The sequence below is a fragment of the Micromys minutus genome (genome assembly GCF_963924665.1).
Source record: "Micromys minutus genome assembly, chromosome: 16".
NCBI lineage: Eukaryota > Metazoa > Chordata > Mammalia > Rodentia > Muridae > Micromys > Micromys minutus.
In genome coordinates, this window is record NC_137985.1 from 48,668,887 (window position 1) to 48,690,672 (window position 21,786).

Here is a 21,786-nt window from a genome sequence, read left to right on the forward strand (position 1 = left end):
CTTTCTGTCCCTTCCCTGACACATGCTAGTGACAACACAGGGCCATAGGAATCCAGTTTCCTCCCACATTCAGATTCACTTTCCCTTTCCTCTTTCCCTCCCTCTTCCACCATCCCTCCCAGTTTTTGAGACAGACTCTCACATAGCTCAGACTGACTTCAAATTCATGGCCGAAGATATCTGTGATCCCCATACCTGATGTCTCCTGCACTGGTTTTGTGTGTGTGTGTGTGTGTGTGTGTGTGTGTGTGTGTGTACAGGGTCGAGGTAGGCTGCTCTTCTCCCACAGTGACAATCTACTTTCCTTCTTGCAGTACCTAAGGAGGGCTCAAGACACCGAGGCAGGCAGATCTTAAATGCATAATGAAAATAATAATAGCAGTACTTGGGGCTAGAGAGATGGTTCAGTGGTTAAGAGCACTGACTGGTCTTCTAGAGGACCCAGGTTCAAATCCCAGCACCCACACATGGCAGCTTACAACTGTCTGCAAGCCCAAGGTTTGACAGCCTCATACAGACATACATGCAGGCAAAACACTAACGCACATTAAGTAAATAGGTAGATAAATAAGACAATACCTGCTAGTCAGAACATTTTCAAAGACTATGGAGTATGTTTTGTTTGTCAAGGAAGGGGAAAAGTAGAATTTCAAGAATTAGGGAATGGTACAAGATCAATTAATAATCAACCATTTGTAAGTCCCAGGAGCATAAGGAAGATGTCTGCTGTCCTAGTGGCCAGTTCCTCCTGACCTTGCACACAGGCTATCTCTCATCTTGGAGGATGTTTGTCAGCACCTAGGGGTCAGCAGAAGGCCTTGCTCATGCAAAAACCTGCAGGGTATGGGAAAAAAAACCAGCCACCGCAGAGTTATAAAGGGCTGGGAGCTGAGGTTGTAACCCAAGCAGGGTAGGGGCCAAGCCATTAGCCAGGAGGTGTAAGCCTCATTCTCTTCCCATGGAGGTGAAGATAGAAAACTTGCCTTTTAATGTGTCTGAAGGACAGTGATCTTAGGAACCTATAAGGTAGATACTGAGGCCAGGGATCTGGAGCTGCCTGCCTGTGTTTGCCTAACTCTGCTACAGACCTTCCAGACAGAAAGTTGGAAAGTTCTTTCTCTGTGTCTGGGAGGGGCTGTGTGTGGGCCCAGCCCTCTGGAGAAGGGGGGTGGAGGTCAACACTCCATCAACTTCTCTCTCAACCTTGAGCTGGTGGTTATAAGTGTGGCTTTAGAGGTTTGGGGTAGAGACACTTGAGCAGCGGGAAGTGGCAGTCGTGGTGACAGTATGCTGGTGAAAGGGTTTTCCCTGCGCTCAGTGCTGGTCAAAGGCTGCCAACCTTTCCTGAGCCCTGTGTGGCAGGGCCCAGTGCTGCCCACTGGAAAGGGAGCCGGTATCTCCACTAACAGTCCTCGACCCTTCAATGAGATCCCTTCTCCTGGTGACAATGGTTGGATAAACCTGTACCACTTCTGGAGGGAGAATGGCACGCACAGAATACATTATCATCACATGCAGAACTTCCAAAAGTATGGCCCCATTTACAGGTAAGCCTGGCAGCGGGGGGTAGGGGTGAAGGGGGTGTGGGGGGCAGGCAGGCACAGGGGGAGGCACAAGGCCTTCTAATTTAATTTCTTCTAGATTGAGGCTGAGGCTGGGGCAGGGGTTGGGGCTGGGGCTGGGGCAGGGGCTGGGACTGGGGTTGAGGCTGGGGCAGGGGTTGGGGCTGGGGCAGGGATTGGACTGGGGCTGGGGATGGGGCTGGGGCAGGGACAGGGGTTGAGGCTGGGGCAGGGGTTGGGGCTGGGGCAAAGATTGGGACTGGGGCTGGGGATGGGGCTGGGGCTGGGGCTGAGGCTGGGGCAGGGGTTGGGGCTGGGGCAAAGATTGGGACTGGGGCTGGGGATGGGGCTGGGGCTGGGGCTGAGGCTGGGGCTGGGGCTGGGGTTGAGGCTGGGGCAGGGTCTGGGACTGAAGGGATAGTCCTTCATTTCTGGCTCTAAGACTTTATTTTTCTACTAGTACAAAGGGGTGTGAGCCAACAGTACCCCCCTTACCTACTACCCTTCAGCCACCCTAAAAGTCAACTTTGCTGTCTCCATCTTCATGGGGAGAAAAATGAGGCATTGCTCACCTGAGTTCATGCAAGCCCCTGACCCTGCTTTGGTGCCAGCCTCAGCTTCAGACCCTTTGTGGCTAGAAACTGAGTGTGAACCGTACATGCTCTTAATCTCTGCACATACATGCTCTTAATCACTGAGGCATCTCCCCAGCTTTGACATTTTACTTTAATAGGGTTGAAGGGTGCCATCTGACTTTTGGGGCAGGGAACTACTCTGAATCACAAGTCAACAAGGGCTGGGCTGTCTTGGAACACAGGAGGAGATGTTGGGCATTTACTGCAGGGTGACAAGGAAGTGTGCCATGGCTCCAAGCCCAGCAGGACAAGATAATTCAGCCCGGAATTGCCATGATTATGAATGGAAGGTTTGGGGTGGGGGTGGGGCTGGTCCTGGGGTGTGCTGTGTGATGCAGGACACAGTCCTGCCGGCCTTCAGGATGAATCACAATGGTCGTAGGCATGTGTGTCGTGTTTGTGTTTGGCTCTTTGGCAGCTCCACGAGACAGATGTCACACCCATCTCCTGTTTCACAGGTGGAACTGAGACTCAGCAAAGTGAAGGTCCTAGCCAGAAAGCTGTGTACCGGTTGGGTAGAGAGGCCTAGCTGCCCAGGGTGTTCGTGACTGCCTCAGGTCTGACATCAACAGCTTGTGTCTTTCCAGGGAGAAGCTGGGGAACATGGAGTCAGTTTACATTCTGGACCCTAAGGATGCAGCGACACTCTTCTCATGCGAGGGTCCTAACCCGGAACGCTACCTCGTGCCCCCCTGGGTGGCCTATCACCAGTATTACCAGAGGCCCATTGGGGTCCTGTTTAAGTGAGTGCTGAGTGAGCTTCGTGCATGGAGGGTACTGGAGGGAAGTGGTAGGGAGGGGGTAAGGGAGAGAGTGGCTCTTCTCATCTTCCTGTCCCATAAGGCAGATGATGGTGACAATGTAGATGATAGGAAACTGTCCTGCTGACTCCCAAGGGAATTGTCAGACTGAAGTTCTTCATGAATAGTGAAGACTTTGCAAAGTCCTCAGTAATTGCTTCAACTGTGAAGTACCACTTTATCAAGCACCTGCTAGGTACCAGGCCTTGTGCCAAGTGTTGGCAGTACAGTGGTAGATAAGGGTCTGACAGCCTGAAGGAGCTTCGAGAAACAGCAAATCTGCCATTGGGCAGTAGATGCTGTTTTCTACCAAATTGCTCACTGATAAATTTATATAATATATAAATGTATAATATATAAAATGTAATACAAACACACAAACACACACACAGCCTTTCTACATGCTCTAGAACTTTCTAGAAGTTGCTATGTAGACCAGATTAGCCTCAAACAGACATCAGTCTGCTTCAGCCTCTTTAAAGGTTAAAGACATGTTGCCACCAAACCCAGCATCACTGAAACATTTAAATGTGACTAAATCAAGGGTTAGCAAGACCCTGAGGCAACTGAAGCTTTGGTCCATGGTGGTGGGAACAGAAACTAGGCCTCTGTGTGAACAGTGCTTGGATGTTCTCTCCCAAGACTGGGCCATGATGACTGTGATTCACACAGTGATTCTAATGTTAGTGACATACCTCCAGGTGCTTCAGGGAACAGGGTCATAGGCTGGAATGTTTCTCCTGGCTATAGTAAAAGAACTCAGGAAGCCTTCTAGATGGTTGAGACAAAGGAGGGATGACGGAGGAGAGGAGGTTGCGTATGCACACCAGTCACAACTTACAGACAAAACTGCCCGAAACGTAAAACTGAGTGTGAGTGGAGAAGGCATGTGCTCCAAAGTCTGAGGCATTTTAAAAAACCTGGAAAGAACTGCACGTTCTTTTTAGTGTCTTTAGGGGAGACTCAGTAAAACCATACACAAAAGGGGGGAAGGGACTCAGGCTTGGGGGGCTTCTATGTGGTGAGGGTTATATGGGGGAGAAGGGTAGGCTGAAACCATGAGTTTACAAAATTCTTTGCCTCCAGACTCCCAACTTTTCTTTAAGAAGTTTTTGTTCATATTATCCTACTTATGTATATATGTCTGTGTAAGTATGCACCATGTGTATACAGGTGCCTCTGGAGGCTAGAAGAGGTACCTGGTCCTCTGCAGCTGTTACAAGTGGTTGTGAGTTGCCCTATGGGGTTGCTGGGAACTGAGCTTGGTTCCTCTATAGAAAAGGTGAGCCATCTTGCCAGCTCACAACATTCTTAAAAGAATGAACTCCCCAGATTACAAAAAGAGCATTGTAGCTGGGAGGTGGTGGTGTACACCTTTAATCCCTGCACTCAGGAGGCCAGGCACGGCAGGGAGGAAGTAGGAGAGGAGAGCAAATGTTGGGAGGAAGAGAGATGCGGCTGCTGTAGGCTCTGGAGCTTGAGAGCCCAGCTAGTCCACCAGTGCCAGGGCTGACATTTGTGATCATGAGGTGGGTCCTGTGTTTCTCTAGGAGTGCAGAGGCCTGGAAGAAAGACCGAGTTGTCCTAAACCAAGAGGTGATGGCGCCCGAAGCCATCAAGAACTTCGTGCCCCTGCTGGAGGGTGTAGCTCAGGACTTCACCAAAGTCTTACACAGACGCATCAAGCAGCAGAATTCTGGAAAATTCTCAGGGGACATCAGTGACGACCTATTCCGCTTTGCCTTTGAGTGTAAGGATCTTGTATGTGGCTGGCAGGAGCTGGGGGTGGGGAGCCAGAATTCATCTTCTTACCTTGAGACCCAGACCCTGTGCTTGTGTGGACTGGTTTCTTGGACACGCTCTGGTACTGTCAGCTTCTCGGGGTAGTCAAGTAGCTCTCATCTGACATTTGTGTTGTGGGAGTCCCCAAAACATAGGTTCTCCATGACACCTTCCTCCAAAAGCCAGAACTTGGCCTGGTCCTTCATACCACAAGTCTCTCTTGTGAAACAAACCTCTGAAGTTGAGCAAGAAATAGGGGGTCTGTTGGGTTGATCTGAGTGTTAAAGGACACCTAGAAATTATTCAGACTGGGTAAGGCAGTTAGGTGGCATAGACCAAGGAGCAAACAGTGTATACATGTGACTTAGTAGAAATCATGTGGTTTCTGCAGAAGATCTAGGGTACCCTTGGGCTTGATATGAAATTGGTGTTCAAGTTTTTCCCGGGGTAAGTGAGAAAACTTGAAGGTTGTTGTAATCTTTTAGTTCCAGCCAGACTGAGTCCCAGGTGACTTGGAGACTGCTCTCCCAAGTCGTGTGCGATGTAGTGAGTTCAGTTAAGAGCAAAGAGAAATCCCTCCTGGAAGAGTTCTACCTCCGGTGGAGTCTGTGATCTCCACCAAAGCATCCTGTTCAGGGCCTCCCCTGCATCCCTCTGAGGGACCTGAACTGAGGTCACGAGGGCAGTCTTCTCCCATCTCTTGGGGCTCGGGTCTCAGTTTCTTTGCTGGAGGAGGGGAAGGACGGACAAGAACTCCTGTGTGTGGTGGGCGCGGGTGGGGATGGTTCTGGGAGCCGAGGCTCTTAAAGAGCTAGGTTGGAAGAGGGTCCTCAGCCTCAGTCTCTCACTGCAGCTATCACCAGTGTTGTCTTTGGGGAGCGCCTGGGGATGTTGGAGGAGATCGTGGACCCTGAGTCCCAGCGGTTCATCGACGCCGTCTACCAGATGTTCCACACCAGTGTTCCCATGCTCAACCTGCCTCCACACTTCTTTCGACTCTTGAGAACTAAGACCTGGAAGGACCATGCAGCTGCCTGGGATGTGATTTTCAGCAAAGGTGAGGACTCCTCTGGTAGCACTCGGGAGGCGGAGTGAGTGCCAAACAGAGTTGGATTCCAGACTTATGGCCGCCTCTTTGTCCCACAATTAGCCCATGGCCACTAGTTTATCATGGGGGAAAATCTCTGGTGAGCAAGAGTGTGTGTTAGTGCTGGAGGCTGACTATTGGAGTTGGTTAATTTTTCCTTCTGGAGAAAGGGAGCAAAGATGTTCATGGTACTCATGACTAGCATCTGGAGAGCTGGCTCAGCAGCTAAGGACACTTAATGCTCTTACAGAGGACCCAGCTGTGAATTCTAGGACATCAGGGAAACTACAACTGCCTGTAACTCGAGCTCCAGGGGTTTGATGAACTCTTTTGGTCTCCACAAGCACATACATGCATGCAGGCATGCTGAAACACACACACACACACACACACACACACACTTTAAAAATTCATTTTAAAAAGATGTTCGATACCTATGGAGTTGAGGGCTAGTGTCTGAGCCATAGTTGTCTGTGTGACAGAATGCCTAAGGGGAGGGCTAGGGGGTGTCAAGAGGGAAGGCTAATGGAGAAAGCTGACTGGGGTGTGGTGGAATCTAATGTCACCTCAGCAGTCAGTATCTATGTGACCTTGAGCAACCATCTTTACTCAGTTGGCAAAGCACTCACTCACTTTGCAAATGTGGATAGCTGAGTTCAGTTCCCAGAACTCAGATTAACTCATAGTGGTGCTTGCTTGTAATCTCATTGTTGGGAAGGCTGACACATGTAGGTTCCTGGGGGTAACTGGCCAGCTACCCTGAATTACTTGGTGAGTTCCAGGCCAGTGAGAGATCCTGGCTCAAAGGAACAAGATGAACAGTACCTGAGGAACAGCAGCTGAGGTTGGGTCTTACTTGCCCCCCCAACTCCCCCCCACACAGTGGGGGTGATCAAGAAATACATGACAAGGGCTGAGGTACTGTCTCAGTTATTAAGAGCACGGGCTTCTCTTCTAGAGGACCCTGGTTCAATTCCTAATCTGCAGGGTAGCTTACAACTGTCTGTAACTCTAGTCTCAGGTAATCCAATACCCTCCTCTGGCCTTCATGGACATTGTACACACATGGTAGGTATACAGACATACCAAACAGAGGCTGAACAAAATGGCTGCCTAGCAAGCAGGGGCCCTAGAATACTTGGGTCCTGGCCCCCCTCCCCTAAAGACTGATGGCCCTCCCCCCTCCCACCAGCAGGTAGCCTCACACTGTTCTTCTTCCTGCTCCACAGCTGATGAATACACCCAGAACTTCTACTGGGACTTAAGGCATAAGCGAGACTTCAGCAAGTACCCCGGTGTCCTTTATAGCCTTCTGGGAAGCAATAAGCTGCCCTTCAAGAACATCCAAGCCAACATTACAGAGATGCTAGCAGGAGGGGTAGACACGGTGAGTGCTGTAGGCCTGGCATGAGCCTCCTTGGTACCCACATGCTCCCTTCCCCACTAGCTGTGTTGTCTGAAGCTGTTCAAGGGGAGCAGCTGGGCACACCTGTGTGATGTGCTTCTCTCCCTTGGTGCTGGGCCTTAAACAGTGGTCACCTAGAAGGACAAGGCTAAAGTCCTGCCATGACCCTAACACTGTTTACCACGCACAGGGTAGGATCTGAGACTGATCTATCTGTGAGAAAGAAGGGACTGACTTCAGTTCAGTTCCTGCATAACGTTTGGTTGTTTTTGAGATGGGGAGCTTATGTAGCCCAGGGTGGCTTTGAACTCACTATGTAGTGAGGGATGGCCTTGAACTCCTAATTCTTCTGTCCCCATTCTCTGAATTTAGGAATTACAGAGGTGTTACACAATGCTTTATTCTTTAAGAGGTTTGCTTTTGTTTCTTATGTGTATGAGCGTTTTGCCTGCACATATTTTTGAGCACTGTGTGAGTGCTCGGTGCCTGGGAAGGACAAAATATGTAGTCAGGTTCCTTGGAACTGGCTTTACATTTGTGAGCCACTGTACTAAGGATTGGATACAGGTCCTCTGGAAGAGTAGCCAGTCCTCTTACCTGCTTAGCCATCTTTCCTGTCCCCACCATGTTTGATTTTATACAGTGTGGGGACCAAACCCAAGGTTTCATACATGTTAGGTAGTTATTTTACCAACTAAGCCACATTTTCAGACCTTTTGTACATTTTTTGTTTGTTTGTTTTGGACAAGGTCTCACTGTGTAATGTAAGTGGACCTGGAATTCACTCTATAGCTCAGGATGGCCTTGAATTCACACCAACCTTCCTGCCTTGGGCTCCAAGGTGCTGGAATTAGTGTCCTCAAACCAGAGAGAGGATTCTGGTAGTCTTGAGAGTGTAAGCCACAATATCAGATTAGTAGATTCAACAACAGACATTTATTTTCTCACAGTTTGAAGCTGGAACCATTATTAAGGTGTGGCAAGGACTGATTCACTCTGAGGTTTGAAGGTGGCCATCTTCCTTACGTCTACATGTGGGCTTCCCTTTGTGGGTTCCCTCTGTGGGTTATACTCTGTCCTTCCTTTTCTTAGGGCATGGTTACTGGGCTAGAGCTCACCAACCCCTCCTACACCCCACTGTCTCTGTAAAGGTCAAATTCAAATGCAGGCATGTTATGTGATATTAAGAGTTGGGATGGCCAGACCATAGGGCAGATACCTTTAATCCAAGCACTCAGGAGGCAGAGGTAGGAAGATCTTCAGCCTGGTCTACAGAGTGAGTTCCACGACAGGGCTACACAGAGAAACCCTGTCTCAAAAACCAAAATCAACCAAACCAAACCAACCCAACCCAAACCAAACCAAACCAAACCAAGCCAGACCAAACAGAAGAGTTAGGATGAAGGCATGAGGATGGAGGCAGGAACTAACAAGTCTGTCACATGTCACAGTGCTAGATGACAGAGGCTCACACAACTGTTGGCCCATAGTTTCTAAAGCAGAATAGTGCTTGCTTGTGGGTGTGCTTGTTCAGTGTTGGGCATGAGATTCCTCTCCAAGGAGGCGGTTTGTTTTGATTCCAGTTGTGGTAACTGGGATGGGGCAACCCCATCATGAGGTGATCTGCTCACAAGATTCTGTTCTTTGAATCTCAACACCATCTAAGTTCCTCTTATCTTGGTGTCTTCAGCCTCAGAAGAAGAAAGAGAGCACAGGCCAACTAATCGACCTGTGCACCAGCTTTTACAGACATTCTTTAAGTGATCAGATGATGTTTTTGAAAAGAGTTGAACAAGAATCTGAATCAGAGTTGAAGGTTGTAAAAGCCAATGTGGATGTAGACAGTGAGGCCAGGTACTGGGTGGGTTCTCTGGTCTGCTTTTGTTACAAGATGCCAAACTTTTATCTTATGTTTATCCCATTGGGCAACTGAAGAGTCTGTGCTTTTAGTAAAAACAGACACAAAGACCCTGTGACACTGTGAGGTATCATCTTTTCTTTTTAGACAAAACAGAGAGGTTAAGTAACTTGGCCGAGACACACGGCTAGTAGAGTGGAATGGACTATCTCGATTAACAACTGTCTCTAGGAGGCTACTTTGTAAATACTTGGAGGCTCTGAGACAAACACACATGTGATCTGTGTTGTCAAGGGGTCTGTAGTTGCTTTCTGGGTAGGTAAAGGAAAATGGTAGGAAGAGGAACTTCCTTGGGGAAGATTCCCTAGTGTCTACAGCTCCATCTAGCTAGGGCACTGGGCATGTGTTAAAGAGGTAGGAGAGATTCAGTGGGCATCTAGGGTGGCAGTAGACAGGCATCCATGGAGCCTCTGCATGTTGTCTGGAGACTCTAAGGAGCCAGGGCTTTTAAGCCAAGAAGTAACTTGACTTTTTTTTTTTTTTTAACTTTCTTTATTTGCTTTTTGTCTCTGCTGGGAAGAAGGGTGTTTATGTTTAAGCCTTTTGGTTTAGACATATCCATGATGAGCATGTCTACAATCCCTGTTCCCCATCCCAGGACAAAGGGAGTTCCAGGCTGGGGTCTTACATAGACTTCCTCTGCTAACTTGGTTGAGTCACTGTGGGGCTTGCAGGTCACTGGTGCCTCTGGTGGATGACTACAACCCCTGGCTCATGATGACACTACTTCATTATTCCCAGCACATCTTTTGCATCAACTGTAGCAAAGATGGAGAACAGATCTGTGGTTTGGTGTCAGGATGGTTGAATCTTCCTTTCAGGTCTGCTGCTGGGGTGAACACTGAGGTTTAGACTGCTACAGGTGAGCTATCCTGGAACTCTTTGTAGACCAGGCTGGCCTTCAACTTGGAGACCCACCAGCCTCTGCCTCCCAAGTGCTGGGATTAAAGGCATGGGCCATTATGCCCAGTGACATGGACTTAGGTGTGCAAACCTTACAGATCACACACACACACACACACACACACACACACACACACACGGTTTATGGAGTCCTCTGGAAGAGCACATTCCATTTGTTAGATGAACGAGAGCTGGTTACATGCAGGGTGAAGGCAGAGACAAATCCTGCTCTGAATATCCCTTTCTAGGCATTAGCTACTTTTTGAGGCAGTATAATAGGGTAGCCCAGGCTAGTCTTGAAGGATGATCTTGAACTTCCAAATACTCCTGTCTCCGAAATGCACCAACATACTTGGCATATATGGTTCTGGGGATTGAGCTGAGGGCCTTTTGCTTGTTGGGCAAGCACTGTGTTAGTTGATTACATCACAAGCTTCCTACCTGAACACCAAGCAAACCTTTTTGAGCCTTGGCCTTTTGAAGGTTTTGCAAATGGTCATGGATAAGGGGGGTTGAGAGTAATGTGGGTCATGGGGAGGTGACTTGAAGTGACAGGTCTTTTTGGTCTTCACAATCCATGTTCCTACCAGACCTCCATGACTCTGCAGTGGAACCTTTATGAGATGGCTCGCAACTTGAAGGTACAGGAGATGCTGCGGGCTGAAGTTCTGGCTGCCCGGCGCCAGGCCCAGGGAGACATGACCAAGATGGTACAGTTGGTCCCACTCCTCAAAGCCAGCATCAAGGAGACACTGAGGCAAGTCCAATATACCCATGCCTTCCCATGCCCAACTTCTGGAGAAGGGTTCCAAGGATGGGCACATGGAGATTAGCATCATGTGGAAGTGAGAAGTTTGGAGGTGACAAGTAGGGCTGGGAAGACATATCTGGAACCAGAAGTCTGCTTTAGTTTCCCCCTGGGGTGCTGTAGTTTGAAATTCCAGGCTGCTGTGGGAGTCAGGGTGGAGGATATAGCCTGACTTCAGGATCTGAGACCATCTATCTCTGAGGGTCCTCTTTCTACAGGCTCCACCCCATCTCTGTGACCTTGCAGAGGTATATTGTGAATGATCTGGTGCTTCGGAATTACAGGATTCCCGCCAAGGTAGGACTCAGGAGCTCTGCCAGTCAGATGGAAGAGAAGGGGGAGCAGGCTTCAGTGCCAGTCAGATGGAGGAGAAAGGGGAACAGACTTCAGTGCCAGTCAGATGGTAGCAATGGGGGCTTCTATCTAAGCCTTTCTTCCTGATGCTGGACCATTGGTGGAATATTCAGCTATAGCAGTCTCAGTCTGTGTGAAAGGTAGTGGTGAAAGGCATGGTGGGTAATAGATACTGGCATCCCGGGGTAGGAGGCTAACTTGATTGGTCTTTCTGGGTTGAGGGTGAGATAAGAGTGGAGAAAACCACACGTGTTATTCCGAACATTGTGTCTTCAGCCTTCATCAGGGTGCACAGAGGGGCCAGGCCCTTGTTCAAAGCCACAGAGTAGGCAGAAGGCCATACCCTATCCTGTATTTGGTAGCTGGGCAGCCAGGTTTGAAAGCAAGGAGCTGAAGAAGCTGGGCCTAGGGTTGTACTCAGGATTGGGAGGAACAGAACCTGCTTAAGCCTTGTCACCTTGCTCCTAGACGTTGGTGCAGGTGGCTAGCTATGCCATGGGTCGAGAAGCCAGCTTCTTTTCCAATCCAAACAAGTATGACCCAACTCGTTGGGTGGAAAAAAGCCAAAATGCTACCCACTTCCGGTACTTGGGCTTTGGCTGGGGTGTTCGACAGTGTTTGGGCCGGCGGATTGCAGAGCTGGAGATGACCATCTTCCTCATTAATGTGAGTGGGGCTCTGGCTCTGGGATATGTCAGCACCCTGGGATTTCACTGACTGCAATGAAGTCACTCTCCTCTGTCAGAATCCAGAGTGTGCAGGGTCAGGGCTCATTAGTCTCCCACAATTCTCAGCTGCTTCCTCCCACAATTCTCAGCTGCTTCCTCCCACAATTCTCAGCTGCTTCCTCCCACAATTCTCAGCTGCTTCCTCCCACAATTCTCAGCTGCTTCCTCCTCTGGGCTAACCCATTTACTACCCATTAACATCCCAGGAGGTGAGGTGGGGAGGTTGCTGCAGACTAGTTAAGATCAAAGGCTAAATCCATGAAACAGAGCATGAAGGACCCATTTAGGCACAGTGAGAGGTTGAATAGTTTGTGGGATGTTCTTTAGATCATACTCAACAGATTGACCCTGTGCCTACTGATGTCATGTGTGTGTGTGAGAGAGACCCAGGAGAGACAAATCCTCTTTCTTGCCTCCTTCTTCATCAGGTGCTGGAGAACTTCAGAATTGAAGTTCAAGGTATCCATGATGTGGGGACCAAGTTCAGCCTCATCCTGATGCCCGAGAAGCCCATCTACTTCAAGTTCCAGCCTCTCAAGCAGGACCTGGGCCCAACCATGGCCAGAGAGGTCAATAATGTATGAATTGGAGATGTCTCACTGGAGCATTTGAGGGTGGTGTCTCTAGCTCCAGAAACAGCACTCTGTGATTACCTGTCCAGGTTAGCTGGACCCTCCTCTCCTTCATCCTCTCTCCCTCTTTACTTACCCAGGAGGTTAATAAACACATAAATGCTGGGGAGTGTTTTCCTCTGTTAGACTTGTAAGGCATTCTTGTCCTCAGGGAGATGCATCCTAATTCCTGGTCAACAGTGGGATGAGGGGCATGTGGGGAGATGAGAAGCAGTTATCCAGCCCAGTGGTAAATCCCAATCCCTAGCAGTTCAGGAGCTAGCAGAAGCCACTCTAAGACCCAGGGAGCTCTGCTCTGAGGACAGGGTGGCCTGAGAGATGTGGTTTGGGTGGTGTGGGTTCTGCTTGCCTGGTGGTAGTAGGAGCCCCGTGCGGGGTTGTAAGGACTTCCTCCTATGGCTGAGGCATCATGCTATGAAGAGGCTGATGTGAGGAAATGGATCCTGAAGACCGGAAGGCAACAACCTCCCCCCTCCAGTGGGCATGCTCCACATCTATTTCAGGCTACAGGGGGGGTGTATTCTAAAAGTGCAGGATAGTGTCTAAAACAGAATTTGGTTTATATGACATCTGTCCCAATCAAGCCTGCATGTCCCTCTAGTTCTGGTTCTATGGCCTTAGCCATTAGCAGGCTCCTGGCTACCTAATTCCAAGTCCTGTAAATGGGTGTGGAGACTAGGCCAGTTCAGAACAGCAGCCAAGCTGGCTGGGTCTTTGCTAGGTTTCAGGTTCTGGGTTTACTCTTGAGGGTTTTTCTTCTCCCTAGTCTATGACCTCCTCCTATCCCCACCCTCTCCTCCTCCTTCTCCTCCTCTCTCTTTCTCTCCCCCTCCTCCTTCTCTCTTCTCCTCCTACTTTTTTCTCTCCTCCCCCTCTTCCTCCTTCTCTCTCTCCTCCTCCTTCTCCCTCTCTTTCTCTCCTCTGCCTCCTCCTCCCTCTCTCCCTCTCTCCTTCTCCTCCTCTCTCTCTTTCTCTCCTCCTCCTCCTCTCTCTTCTTCTTCCTCCCTCCCTCTCTCCCTCTCTCCTTCTCCTCCTCTCTCTCTTTCTCTCCTCCTCCTCCTCTCTCTTCTTCTTCCTCCCTCCCTCTCTCCCTCCCCCTCTTTGTCCTTTATGTTGTGCTTCTCAAAGATGACTCAGAACTGTCAGAGCTGGAAAGGGCTTCCTTGCTCAGACAGACAGCTCTGCATGAGGTAGGTGAAAAATCTGGAGTTCAGAGAGGTTTCCAGTTAGAGTGGTCCAGAATGCTCATGCCCCAGCACCCAGGCCCTCTGGGGCCCCCTCCTTGGCTACATTTATGCACATAACACCTGTTCTGCCAGCCATGATGGGGTATTTGAACGATGTCACAGAAAATCTCCACGCCTTACTGTTCCTGGGCAACTTTGAAGACCTAAGCCAGAGTAAAAAGATTTCAGACATGAAAGGACTTGGGAGCTGAGGGAAAACATGGCCTGTCTCTTGTCTTGCACAGAGCTTGGCTTCAGGTACCTTATTTCCAGCTCCATAGTCCCTCTCCTCAGAACTCTCCAGGGATCACCTCAGCTTTGGTTTTCCAGGTCAGGCAGCCTCAGAGAACCAGGACCCGAGCTGGATGTGAAAAGAGCAGCTGACCCATTGCCAACTGCTTACTCCAGAAGACAGACAAATGCTTATTGACTTATAGAATTTATTAAAGACATCTTTGGGGGTGGGTGAGCCCCCAGCACATGGTGAAGGAGGTCTGCTCCAGTCTCAGGTGTTCTGGGGGTTAGAGGTCTTGATCTGGGAGTTTGAGGGTCTGTTGAGCTGTACATCTGAGCTGGGCAGGGAGGGTTCCAGCTTGGAGGGCTGCTGAGGATCCTTGGCTGCTCCAGCATTCTGTGACATGCATGCAGGGTAGATGAGTACCCCCCATTTCAAGAGTACATCATTACCTCAGGGCATCTCACCTGGCAAGTCAGGCTTCTGAGACTCCAAAACCCAGTAGCCTGTGACTTCTGATGCCTAATATCTCTGGGTACCTAGAGTTAGATGAGCAGAGGTACCTCTATATTCCCCGGAAGCCCCTCACCCTCCAGGTTCTGTCTAGAGGTGGTAGAACCTTGACTGCAAGCCAACTGCTGGTATCAGAGGGTAGGAAAATCAGGATCTTTAGTTGTAGGGTGTGAAGTACCAGGGCTGGTCCTTGGGTGGGGAGCAGTATGTATCTGTGGGTAGCTATTTGTCCCTGGGAAGGAGGCGATGTGACTCTACTCCCAGTATTGATGTCACCTAAGAAGGCAGCTTTATGCCTTTAATCTCAGCACTTAGGTGTCAGAGGCAGGCAAATCTCTGAGAATTCAAAGCCAGCTTGGTCTACAAAGTTGAGTTCTATGGCATCCAGGGCTGTTACACATAGAAACCCTGTCTTGAAAAGAAAAAAATAAAAAAAGCAGCTAAACAGAGAAATGGGCGGGAAGAGATACAAGGTAATCTGTCTATGTGTGATACCAGAGTAGAGCAAGAACATTCTAGAAATGCTAGCATAAGCCATGTCTCACCTACAATGATTTCCTAGAGGTTCATGACAACCAATGGAAAAGAGGACACATGGGCAGACATTCCTGCCCCTTCAGATGGGTGGAGGAGTGACGGTCACTTGAATACCTAGTTCACTGACAGTAGGACCTCAAGACTTCTGACGCTTAGCTTGGATCTATCCCCCATGATTGTCTCACGGCCCTGAGATTCGGAGTGGGATGGCTTCTAGCCCACCACCTAGATCCCTGGGAACTCCTCCCCAGGGTTACTCACAGGCTGGTTTATGATGAGGGAGTTTGGTGGCTGTCCAAAGCCATGTTGTTGCTGAAGCCGAATGGCCAGGTTTTGCTTCTCTCGTGCCCAGAGGCGAGCTGAGTCTTCCAACTTCAGACATGGAGGAGGGAGGCCATTGGAAAGGCAACAGTCAGTATGCCCCCCCCCCAACCCCTGAGCTAGGACAAACAGAATTTGGGCCTATCCTTGGGAAAAGGCCAGCTCTGGCACTAGCAGAGGTGAAGGACCAAAAACTCAGCCTAAGACACGGTCGGATTTTCTCTGCCATTTGTATGGAGTCCAATCTGACCTGAGTCCACACTGGGCCTTGACTCTGGTCACAGACTAAGACTGACCCTTATACACTGAGCCCGGATTCTGTAGTCAGACACTGAGACTTGATTCTGGCCATAGGTCGCACAGTGAGCCTGGCCCAGCCTGATCAACCGTAGCCCCTCACTTACCTGGTTTTCCAGGGACAAGATCCGACTCTGAGCTTGTTCTAGCTTGGCCAAGAGATTAAACTTGTCAGAAGTTGCTCCGAGGAAGTCCTGTGGGAGCACACACTACTGTAAGGCCCTGGCAGGGAGCGGAGGCCGTGAGCGCTTTGGAAGCACAGGGGTGTGTAAGAAAAGCCAGCCAGGTGTGGGTTTCAAATTCAGCTTTGGATACAGAGCCTCACTCCCAGGGCAGGGCCTCTTAAGGTCATCTTAGGGCTTCATGTACACTTAATCCCCCATGTTGTTTCCCACTCACTATTGGGAAGTCTAACATTAAAACATCTTTTAAGGTGGGATAACATATATTCCAGGCTGGCCTTGAACTCACTATGCTGTGAGAATGACTTTGCTTCTGCTCCTCCTGCCCCCATTCTCCTGAACACTGGGATTACAGCATGTGTGGTTTTATGCAGTGTTGGGGATTGAACACTGGGTTTTATATGTACTGGGCAAGCACTCTCTCAACTCATCAACACCCCCAACACATACCTAATGCTTTAACATATCAACTGCTTACGTGAAATGCATTAACGAGCTCCCTTTAATACCCAGAATGTCGTTAAACTGGAGTCTTTTTGTAGAGTTAAAGGCTCACCAAAGCAGAGGATATCCATCTCTCATGCTTTATCTGGCTGCCTACCCATTGGGACACTGCAAACAGAACTCACTTCCTTGGATGAAGAGACACACTCACCTGTGTCCTCATGCACCATAACTCCAAATATTGACTTTGGGTTTGTGTACCACAGGGGCACCTGGAGCAGCCTGGGCAGTGGAGTAGCCTCCCGGGACACCCACCTGTGCTGGCAGGGTCTCTGTGTGCTTGGAGTGGCCTGGGCCATTTGTGTCTCGTAGCCTTTCTGCCAAGTCTCCACCTGCTCCCAACTCCCTGGGATCCACCTGGGATGGGGAAAAGGGCTCTCCAAGGCTGCACCAATCCCAGAAGGTCCAGAGAGGCCCCGTGGTGGGAGGGTGTCCAGATGGGAGCAAGCCAGGTGGCAGTTGAAGTCGGGGATTGGGGAATCAAGGGTGAGCCAGGGCCTTGCTCTCTCCCAGGATGGTAGATGGTGGTGAGATAGTTATCTGAGGAGCCCAAGAGCAAGGCCCTAGTACGAGTGTTTCCAGTGGTGTTGGGTGCTGGGCAGCCCAGGTTCTGTGCACAGCCTTCAGCTCGGCTCATTCTGGGGATGACTGTGGGTACCTGCTGACCGGTGTCGGCAGGCTCAAGCCAGGCCTGTGTGGCAGCTCTTACCGGTAGGGCCTGCTGCTGAAGGATGATGGGGGCCGACTGCTGCCGGTTCTTCTCCAGCTCTGTCCGCAGCCTCGTGTTTTCTGCCAGCAGCGTGGAGTAAAGATCAGCAGCCAGGTTCTCGCTGGCGGGGCCCAGGGGAATGCCAGAGGCTGTGAACGTGGGAAAAGCTGTGAACACGGGGACAGGTGCCCGTGAGATGGGCTTTCTTGATGCTGTGTGCCCGTTAGCCTCAGTGTGTGCCCGTTAGCCTCAGTATCCATGGCTCCCTTTTGCCAGTGGAGTCTGGTCCACAACCCCCCGGGATGTCATGTCAGGCTGCTTAGATTCCTACTTCATTGTTTTCTCCATGTTTCCCTGCTCCACTCTCCTTGTAGTTGTCTCTCTGGTTACTCTCCGGTCCTTTGACCTGGTTGCCCTCTATAGACTCGTCCAGACTCCAGGTGAATGAGGGATCCCCGAGATTTTCATCAGTTTTGAAAAAGACTTCCAGACCCTCACTGCCTAACCATCCCTGACCACCGGGCCCAGGGCCAGGCATACAGAGATACTTGAAGAGTTTCCCCATGTGGCCAGGGAGATGCTCCACTTGATGAGATGTTATCTTAGTCTTTCCTGCTTATCAGGGCCACTTGTGATTGACAGTTGTGGATGGCTGTGGTTTACACCGATGGGGAAAATAAACTGATACTATCAGAGTGGTCTTGTCTATCTGCTCTGTGAAGGCCGAATAGAAAAGATGCCAAGAGGTGGGGCAGCTGAGGACTTGGAGACCGCTGCCGAGGAGGCCGTCCATCTCTCTGCCCCTGTGGTTCATAGGGCCTCAACCTTAGAGGTCTTGTCTCTTTCTGCCTGGCCTACACACTGTCCTTGTGTCCTAAGGGGCTTCCTGACAGAGGAGGGCTCTGATCACCATGGAAACTCTCAGTACCCAAGAGAGGAGAGAGTAATTCTTCCCAGGGCGTTTCTTTCCGACTGACAGACATAACAGAGGACCTCTCTGAAGGTTCTTGTGAAACTTGGGGAGACCCCAGGGTGAGACAGAGGCTGAAAGGCCATTTATTCTGATCTACCTTGGGGAGCAAACCCACCCACGATAGGCTTCCCCTGTGGCCTGTTGGATGGTTCTGGATCCTTCCTCTCACGGAGCCTTTCTTCTAATATCTGCTCCATCTTCTCGATCACCTGGTGACAGAGGCCAAGACTAGGCTGGCTTGAGAGCTTCACAACCTCTAGGCTCCTGCCCCTCCCCCTCAGCTGGCTGGCCCCAGCACCTGCCTTCTCCTGGTGCCGTACAGTGTCCTCCAGAGCCTTCACCTTCTGCAGCTTGTCCTGGTACCGCCTCAGCTGTGCCGTCTGTGGCTGCTGAGCCTGGTGCAGAAGCAGCAACTCCTTCTCTCTATCATTCTTCTGCAGGGTGGAGGTGAATGGGTACATGGGAGTTACTCCAGCCACAAGGGCATGTGTGGGATCCTGCTGAACCCTGAACTGGCCAGCTTGCCTCCCCCACTGGATGCTCCCTGCTCTGGATACTCTCCAGGACTCTGTCCAGCAAACCCTAGCTCACCCGAATCAGCTCATTCTGCAGGTGCTGCACCCTGTCTCGCAGCCTCTTCATATCCAGTTCGTTCAGCAGTAGCCTCTGCTTCATGGACACTGCTAGGGTGGGAAGAAGTTGGCTCAAGAATAGATGGAGGAAAGGGCACCCCAGCTCTGGGACTTGGAGCAGGACTTTCTGCTTCCCCTCCTAGGACATTATAGCTAGGCAGGTTGTGTAAGTATGACTACAGTGTGTGTAGTGGGGGAAGTGGGAGGGGGAGGAGACTCCCGAGATAGGACACACAGTATCTGGAGAAAGCACTCCACCTCCCTGACGGTGAGCCGGGAGAGCCCTTGGCTGTGCTTAGCACAAAGCCCAGGCCCCAGCAGGTACCCAGGAGCTCACCCAGGTTCTCTTCCTCAGCTCTGTTCTGTTCTTCAATGCTCTGCTGGGCCAGGTGGCTCCTCAGCATACGGTTCTCTTCTTCCAGGATGTTGGCCTGCTTCCTCAGTGCCAGGATGTCCTCTGCCATCTTCTGCATGGCCCGCCGGTAATTGTTCATCTCCTGTAAGCCCAGAGTCCTCAGCTGAACCCTTATCCCATCCATCAAGCCCCAGGATGCCACTCTCAAGGTTGGGGAGCACAGTCACCCTTAGGCTGTACCCTAAACCCTAGCAATTACTCAAAGAGTGGTTGGGCAGGGTCCTCATCTCTCCTGGCAGCATTAAGATGGCAGCCACACAGATGTGTCTCCTTGGGGACCACACTGATTCATGTGACATGGGGGGGGGGAGGGGGAGGACACAGGGTTTAGGTATCCAGTAAAGAAACCTGCAGGCAACAGTCTCAAAAAGATGGAGCCATGTTTCCAGGCTTTGAGCAAATAATATCTACTTCCTTGCCTTCTCCCTTCTCCTGCCCCCTCTTCTAATCCAATTCCTTCCCAGGAGGAGCCTCTTAGACAGCTCATCAAAGCCACTCAGGGCTGAACTATCATCAGCTTCCCAAACAGCCCAGCATCCAAGAAGAGACACCAAGAAGACCCTGAAAACTCAGCTAAGATCTCAAGGTCAGGATTCAGATATAAAATGGAGGGATGGGGACAGGAAGGAACTTGGGTCTGGAAGGGCAGTGACCATAGTCTTAGTGATCTATGGGCTTCCCCCCCCCCCCACATCCCAGGCCCCTGCTCAGTGATTTAGGTGCTGATCAGCATCCGATCCCCGGCAAGCCTATGGAATAACCACTTAACAGAAGAAGAAACTGATGAGTCCCAGAAGGGCAAGCAACGTGTTCAGTGTTAAAAGCAATGCGCAGTCAAGCCAGGGTCTGAAATTGAAGTCTGTTGGTGCTTGAGTCTGGTTTCCCCCTCCTTTCTTTTTTCTTTTTTTCTTTTATTCAGAAACAAAACTAAGTCTGGCTATATATGTACAGGGCCACTAAACAGAATGTATATGTATTTTGTGTTTGTGCAGGTGTGTCCGTGTGGGTGCATATGGTGCTCAGCCTTGAGCATCAACCTCAGGAATGAGATCCGCTCCTTGAAATAGTGTGATTCCTCCTCAGCCTGGAGCTCATCAGTTAGGCTAGGTTGCTTGGTCAGTGAGCCCTCAGGGTTCTCCTGTTTTCCCTTTTCCCATGCTAGGATTACAAATACTTCATCACCATGCCTGACATTGGCATGGGTCCTCAGCATCAAACTCAAGACCCTACACTTGCAAGACAAGCGCTTTACCCACTGAGCCATATCTTGAGCCCTGAATTTGTTTGCCCATCAGATTCTGTACTATTATTACAAGTTCCAAGCATAAGACCACACACACACACACACACATACACACACACACACACACAATTAATAGCAGGGTTTGGAAGGGAAGAGACGGGAGGCAAGTGAGCCCTCTGAGCTGCCTTGCTCCTGTGGGTGGGCCTCACAGGACCAGCCTGGCTCCCAGGTCTCAGAAGACACAACTCTACATCCAACTCTTCCCAATCTCCAGCTGCCTGGGGGCAGAATCCAGTTGTATCCAAGCCATAGTCTCCCACCTGCTGCATGGTGGGGCGCAGATTTCTAGGGGGGTCCCCAGCCAGCAGGAACTCATCGGACACCACTTGTCATCTGCCACTGCTGTCTAGCCTTCTGGCCATCGTCCCTCTGACTGGTGCCAGCGTTGGCTCTATCTCCCTAGCATCTGCTGTGGCTTCCCCAGATCTATGCCCATCTGCTATCCTCAGACAGGGTGTTAACTGGGACCCTGAACCTGGGAACACACACACACACACACACACACACACACACACACACACACACACACTTTGGAGTCAGGGACATGTGTGGAACTTGGGACCTCCTGGAGGCCCAGGTGTTGCTGTGAGCTCAGGTTGGGCTGTGCAGCTGTTGGGGAGTTGGTTTCATTTCTGTTTCAACAATTGTTTCCTGTAACAAACTCTTTTCCTTTCTTTCTTACTGCCCTGGGCTTGCTGGTTCCCCTTCTGCTGGGTGGTCATCACTTTATGACACATCCCATGACTGGCTGGATCTAGGGCTCAGAGCTTGGCAGGAGGAAGTCTCCAATATCTCAACAGAGGGGATTCATCTTCTGTCCTTCCCTAGCCTGCTCCAGTATCTTATCATAGCTCCGTGCATCACAGCCTATAGTCTTACACTCCCGCTTCCCTGGTGTCTGGTCTGTCTGTAAGAAACGTCCTAGAATTAATTGTCCCGGTACAAGAGAGAAGGCCACACTATTGAGAAATGAAGAGATCATTCGGGAAGTTAGCACAGTCCTGACCTTAACTGGCATGGGACATACATGCACATAAGGAGAATTTTGGACAAGAGGCTGGCAACCCCTTGGCTTGTCCCAGAGGGTCTGGTTAGCCCACATCCCATTCAGGGGATTATCCCTTTTAAGACACCACAGTTCCTCATCTCTGCCCTCTGGGATGTGAAGGAAGTAAGCTCTGGTCTGCTATTTATGCCCCTCCCACAGATGAAGAAAACAGAGACTAGAACAAAGAAGGAAAAGACAGAGGGAGAGGTTGGCTTCTGGTCAGGTACCCCCTGCCTCAGCCAGCAGGTCCTTCTGAGGGAATATCAGTGGGTCCTAA

General features: G+C 50.4%; 2 protein-coding genes across 2 annotated transcripts in view; one reads left to right on the top strand and one right to left on the bottom strand.

Annotated features, from left to right (window-relative positions):
- Positions 1-1,287: 1,287 nt before the first annotated feature.
- Positions 1,288-12,566, top strand: CYP11A1 (cytochrome P450 family 11 subfamily A member 1; the record flags this gene model as incomplete). Its single annotated transcript, XM_080930602.1, has 9 exons — positions 1,288-1,547; positions 2,785-2,940; positions 4,548-4,747; positions 5,633-5,836; positions 7,096-7,253; positions 10,683-10,849; positions 11,119-11,197; positions 11,723-11,920; positions 12,411-12,566. The coding sequence occupies 9 exons, from the start codon at positions 1,288-1,290 to the stop codon at positions 12,564-12,566; spliced, it is 1,578 nt and encodes a 525-aa protein (XP_080786728.1).
- A 1,779-nt stretch (positions 12,567-14,345) lies between these two features.
- Positions 14,346-21,786, bottom strand: part of CCDC33 (coiled-coil domain containing 33) — a gene marked incomplete at both ends in the record, with an annotated part of 94,653 nt that continues 87,212 nt past the window's right edge. Inside the window, 10 exon segments of the mRNA XM_080930603.1 lie at positions 14,346-14,471; positions 15,387-15,497; positions 15,851-15,937; positions 16,581-16,594; positions 16,597-16,786; positions 17,139-17,287; positions 18,227-18,320; positions 18,414-18,545; positions 18,703-18,794; positions 19,081-19,240. Coding sequence (XP_080786729.1) covers positions 14,346-14,471; positions 15,387-15,497; positions 15,851-15,937; positions 16,581-16,594; positions 16,597-16,786; positions 17,139-17,287; positions 18,227-18,320; positions 18,414-18,545; positions 18,703-18,794; positions 19,081-19,240 — 1,155 coding nt within the window.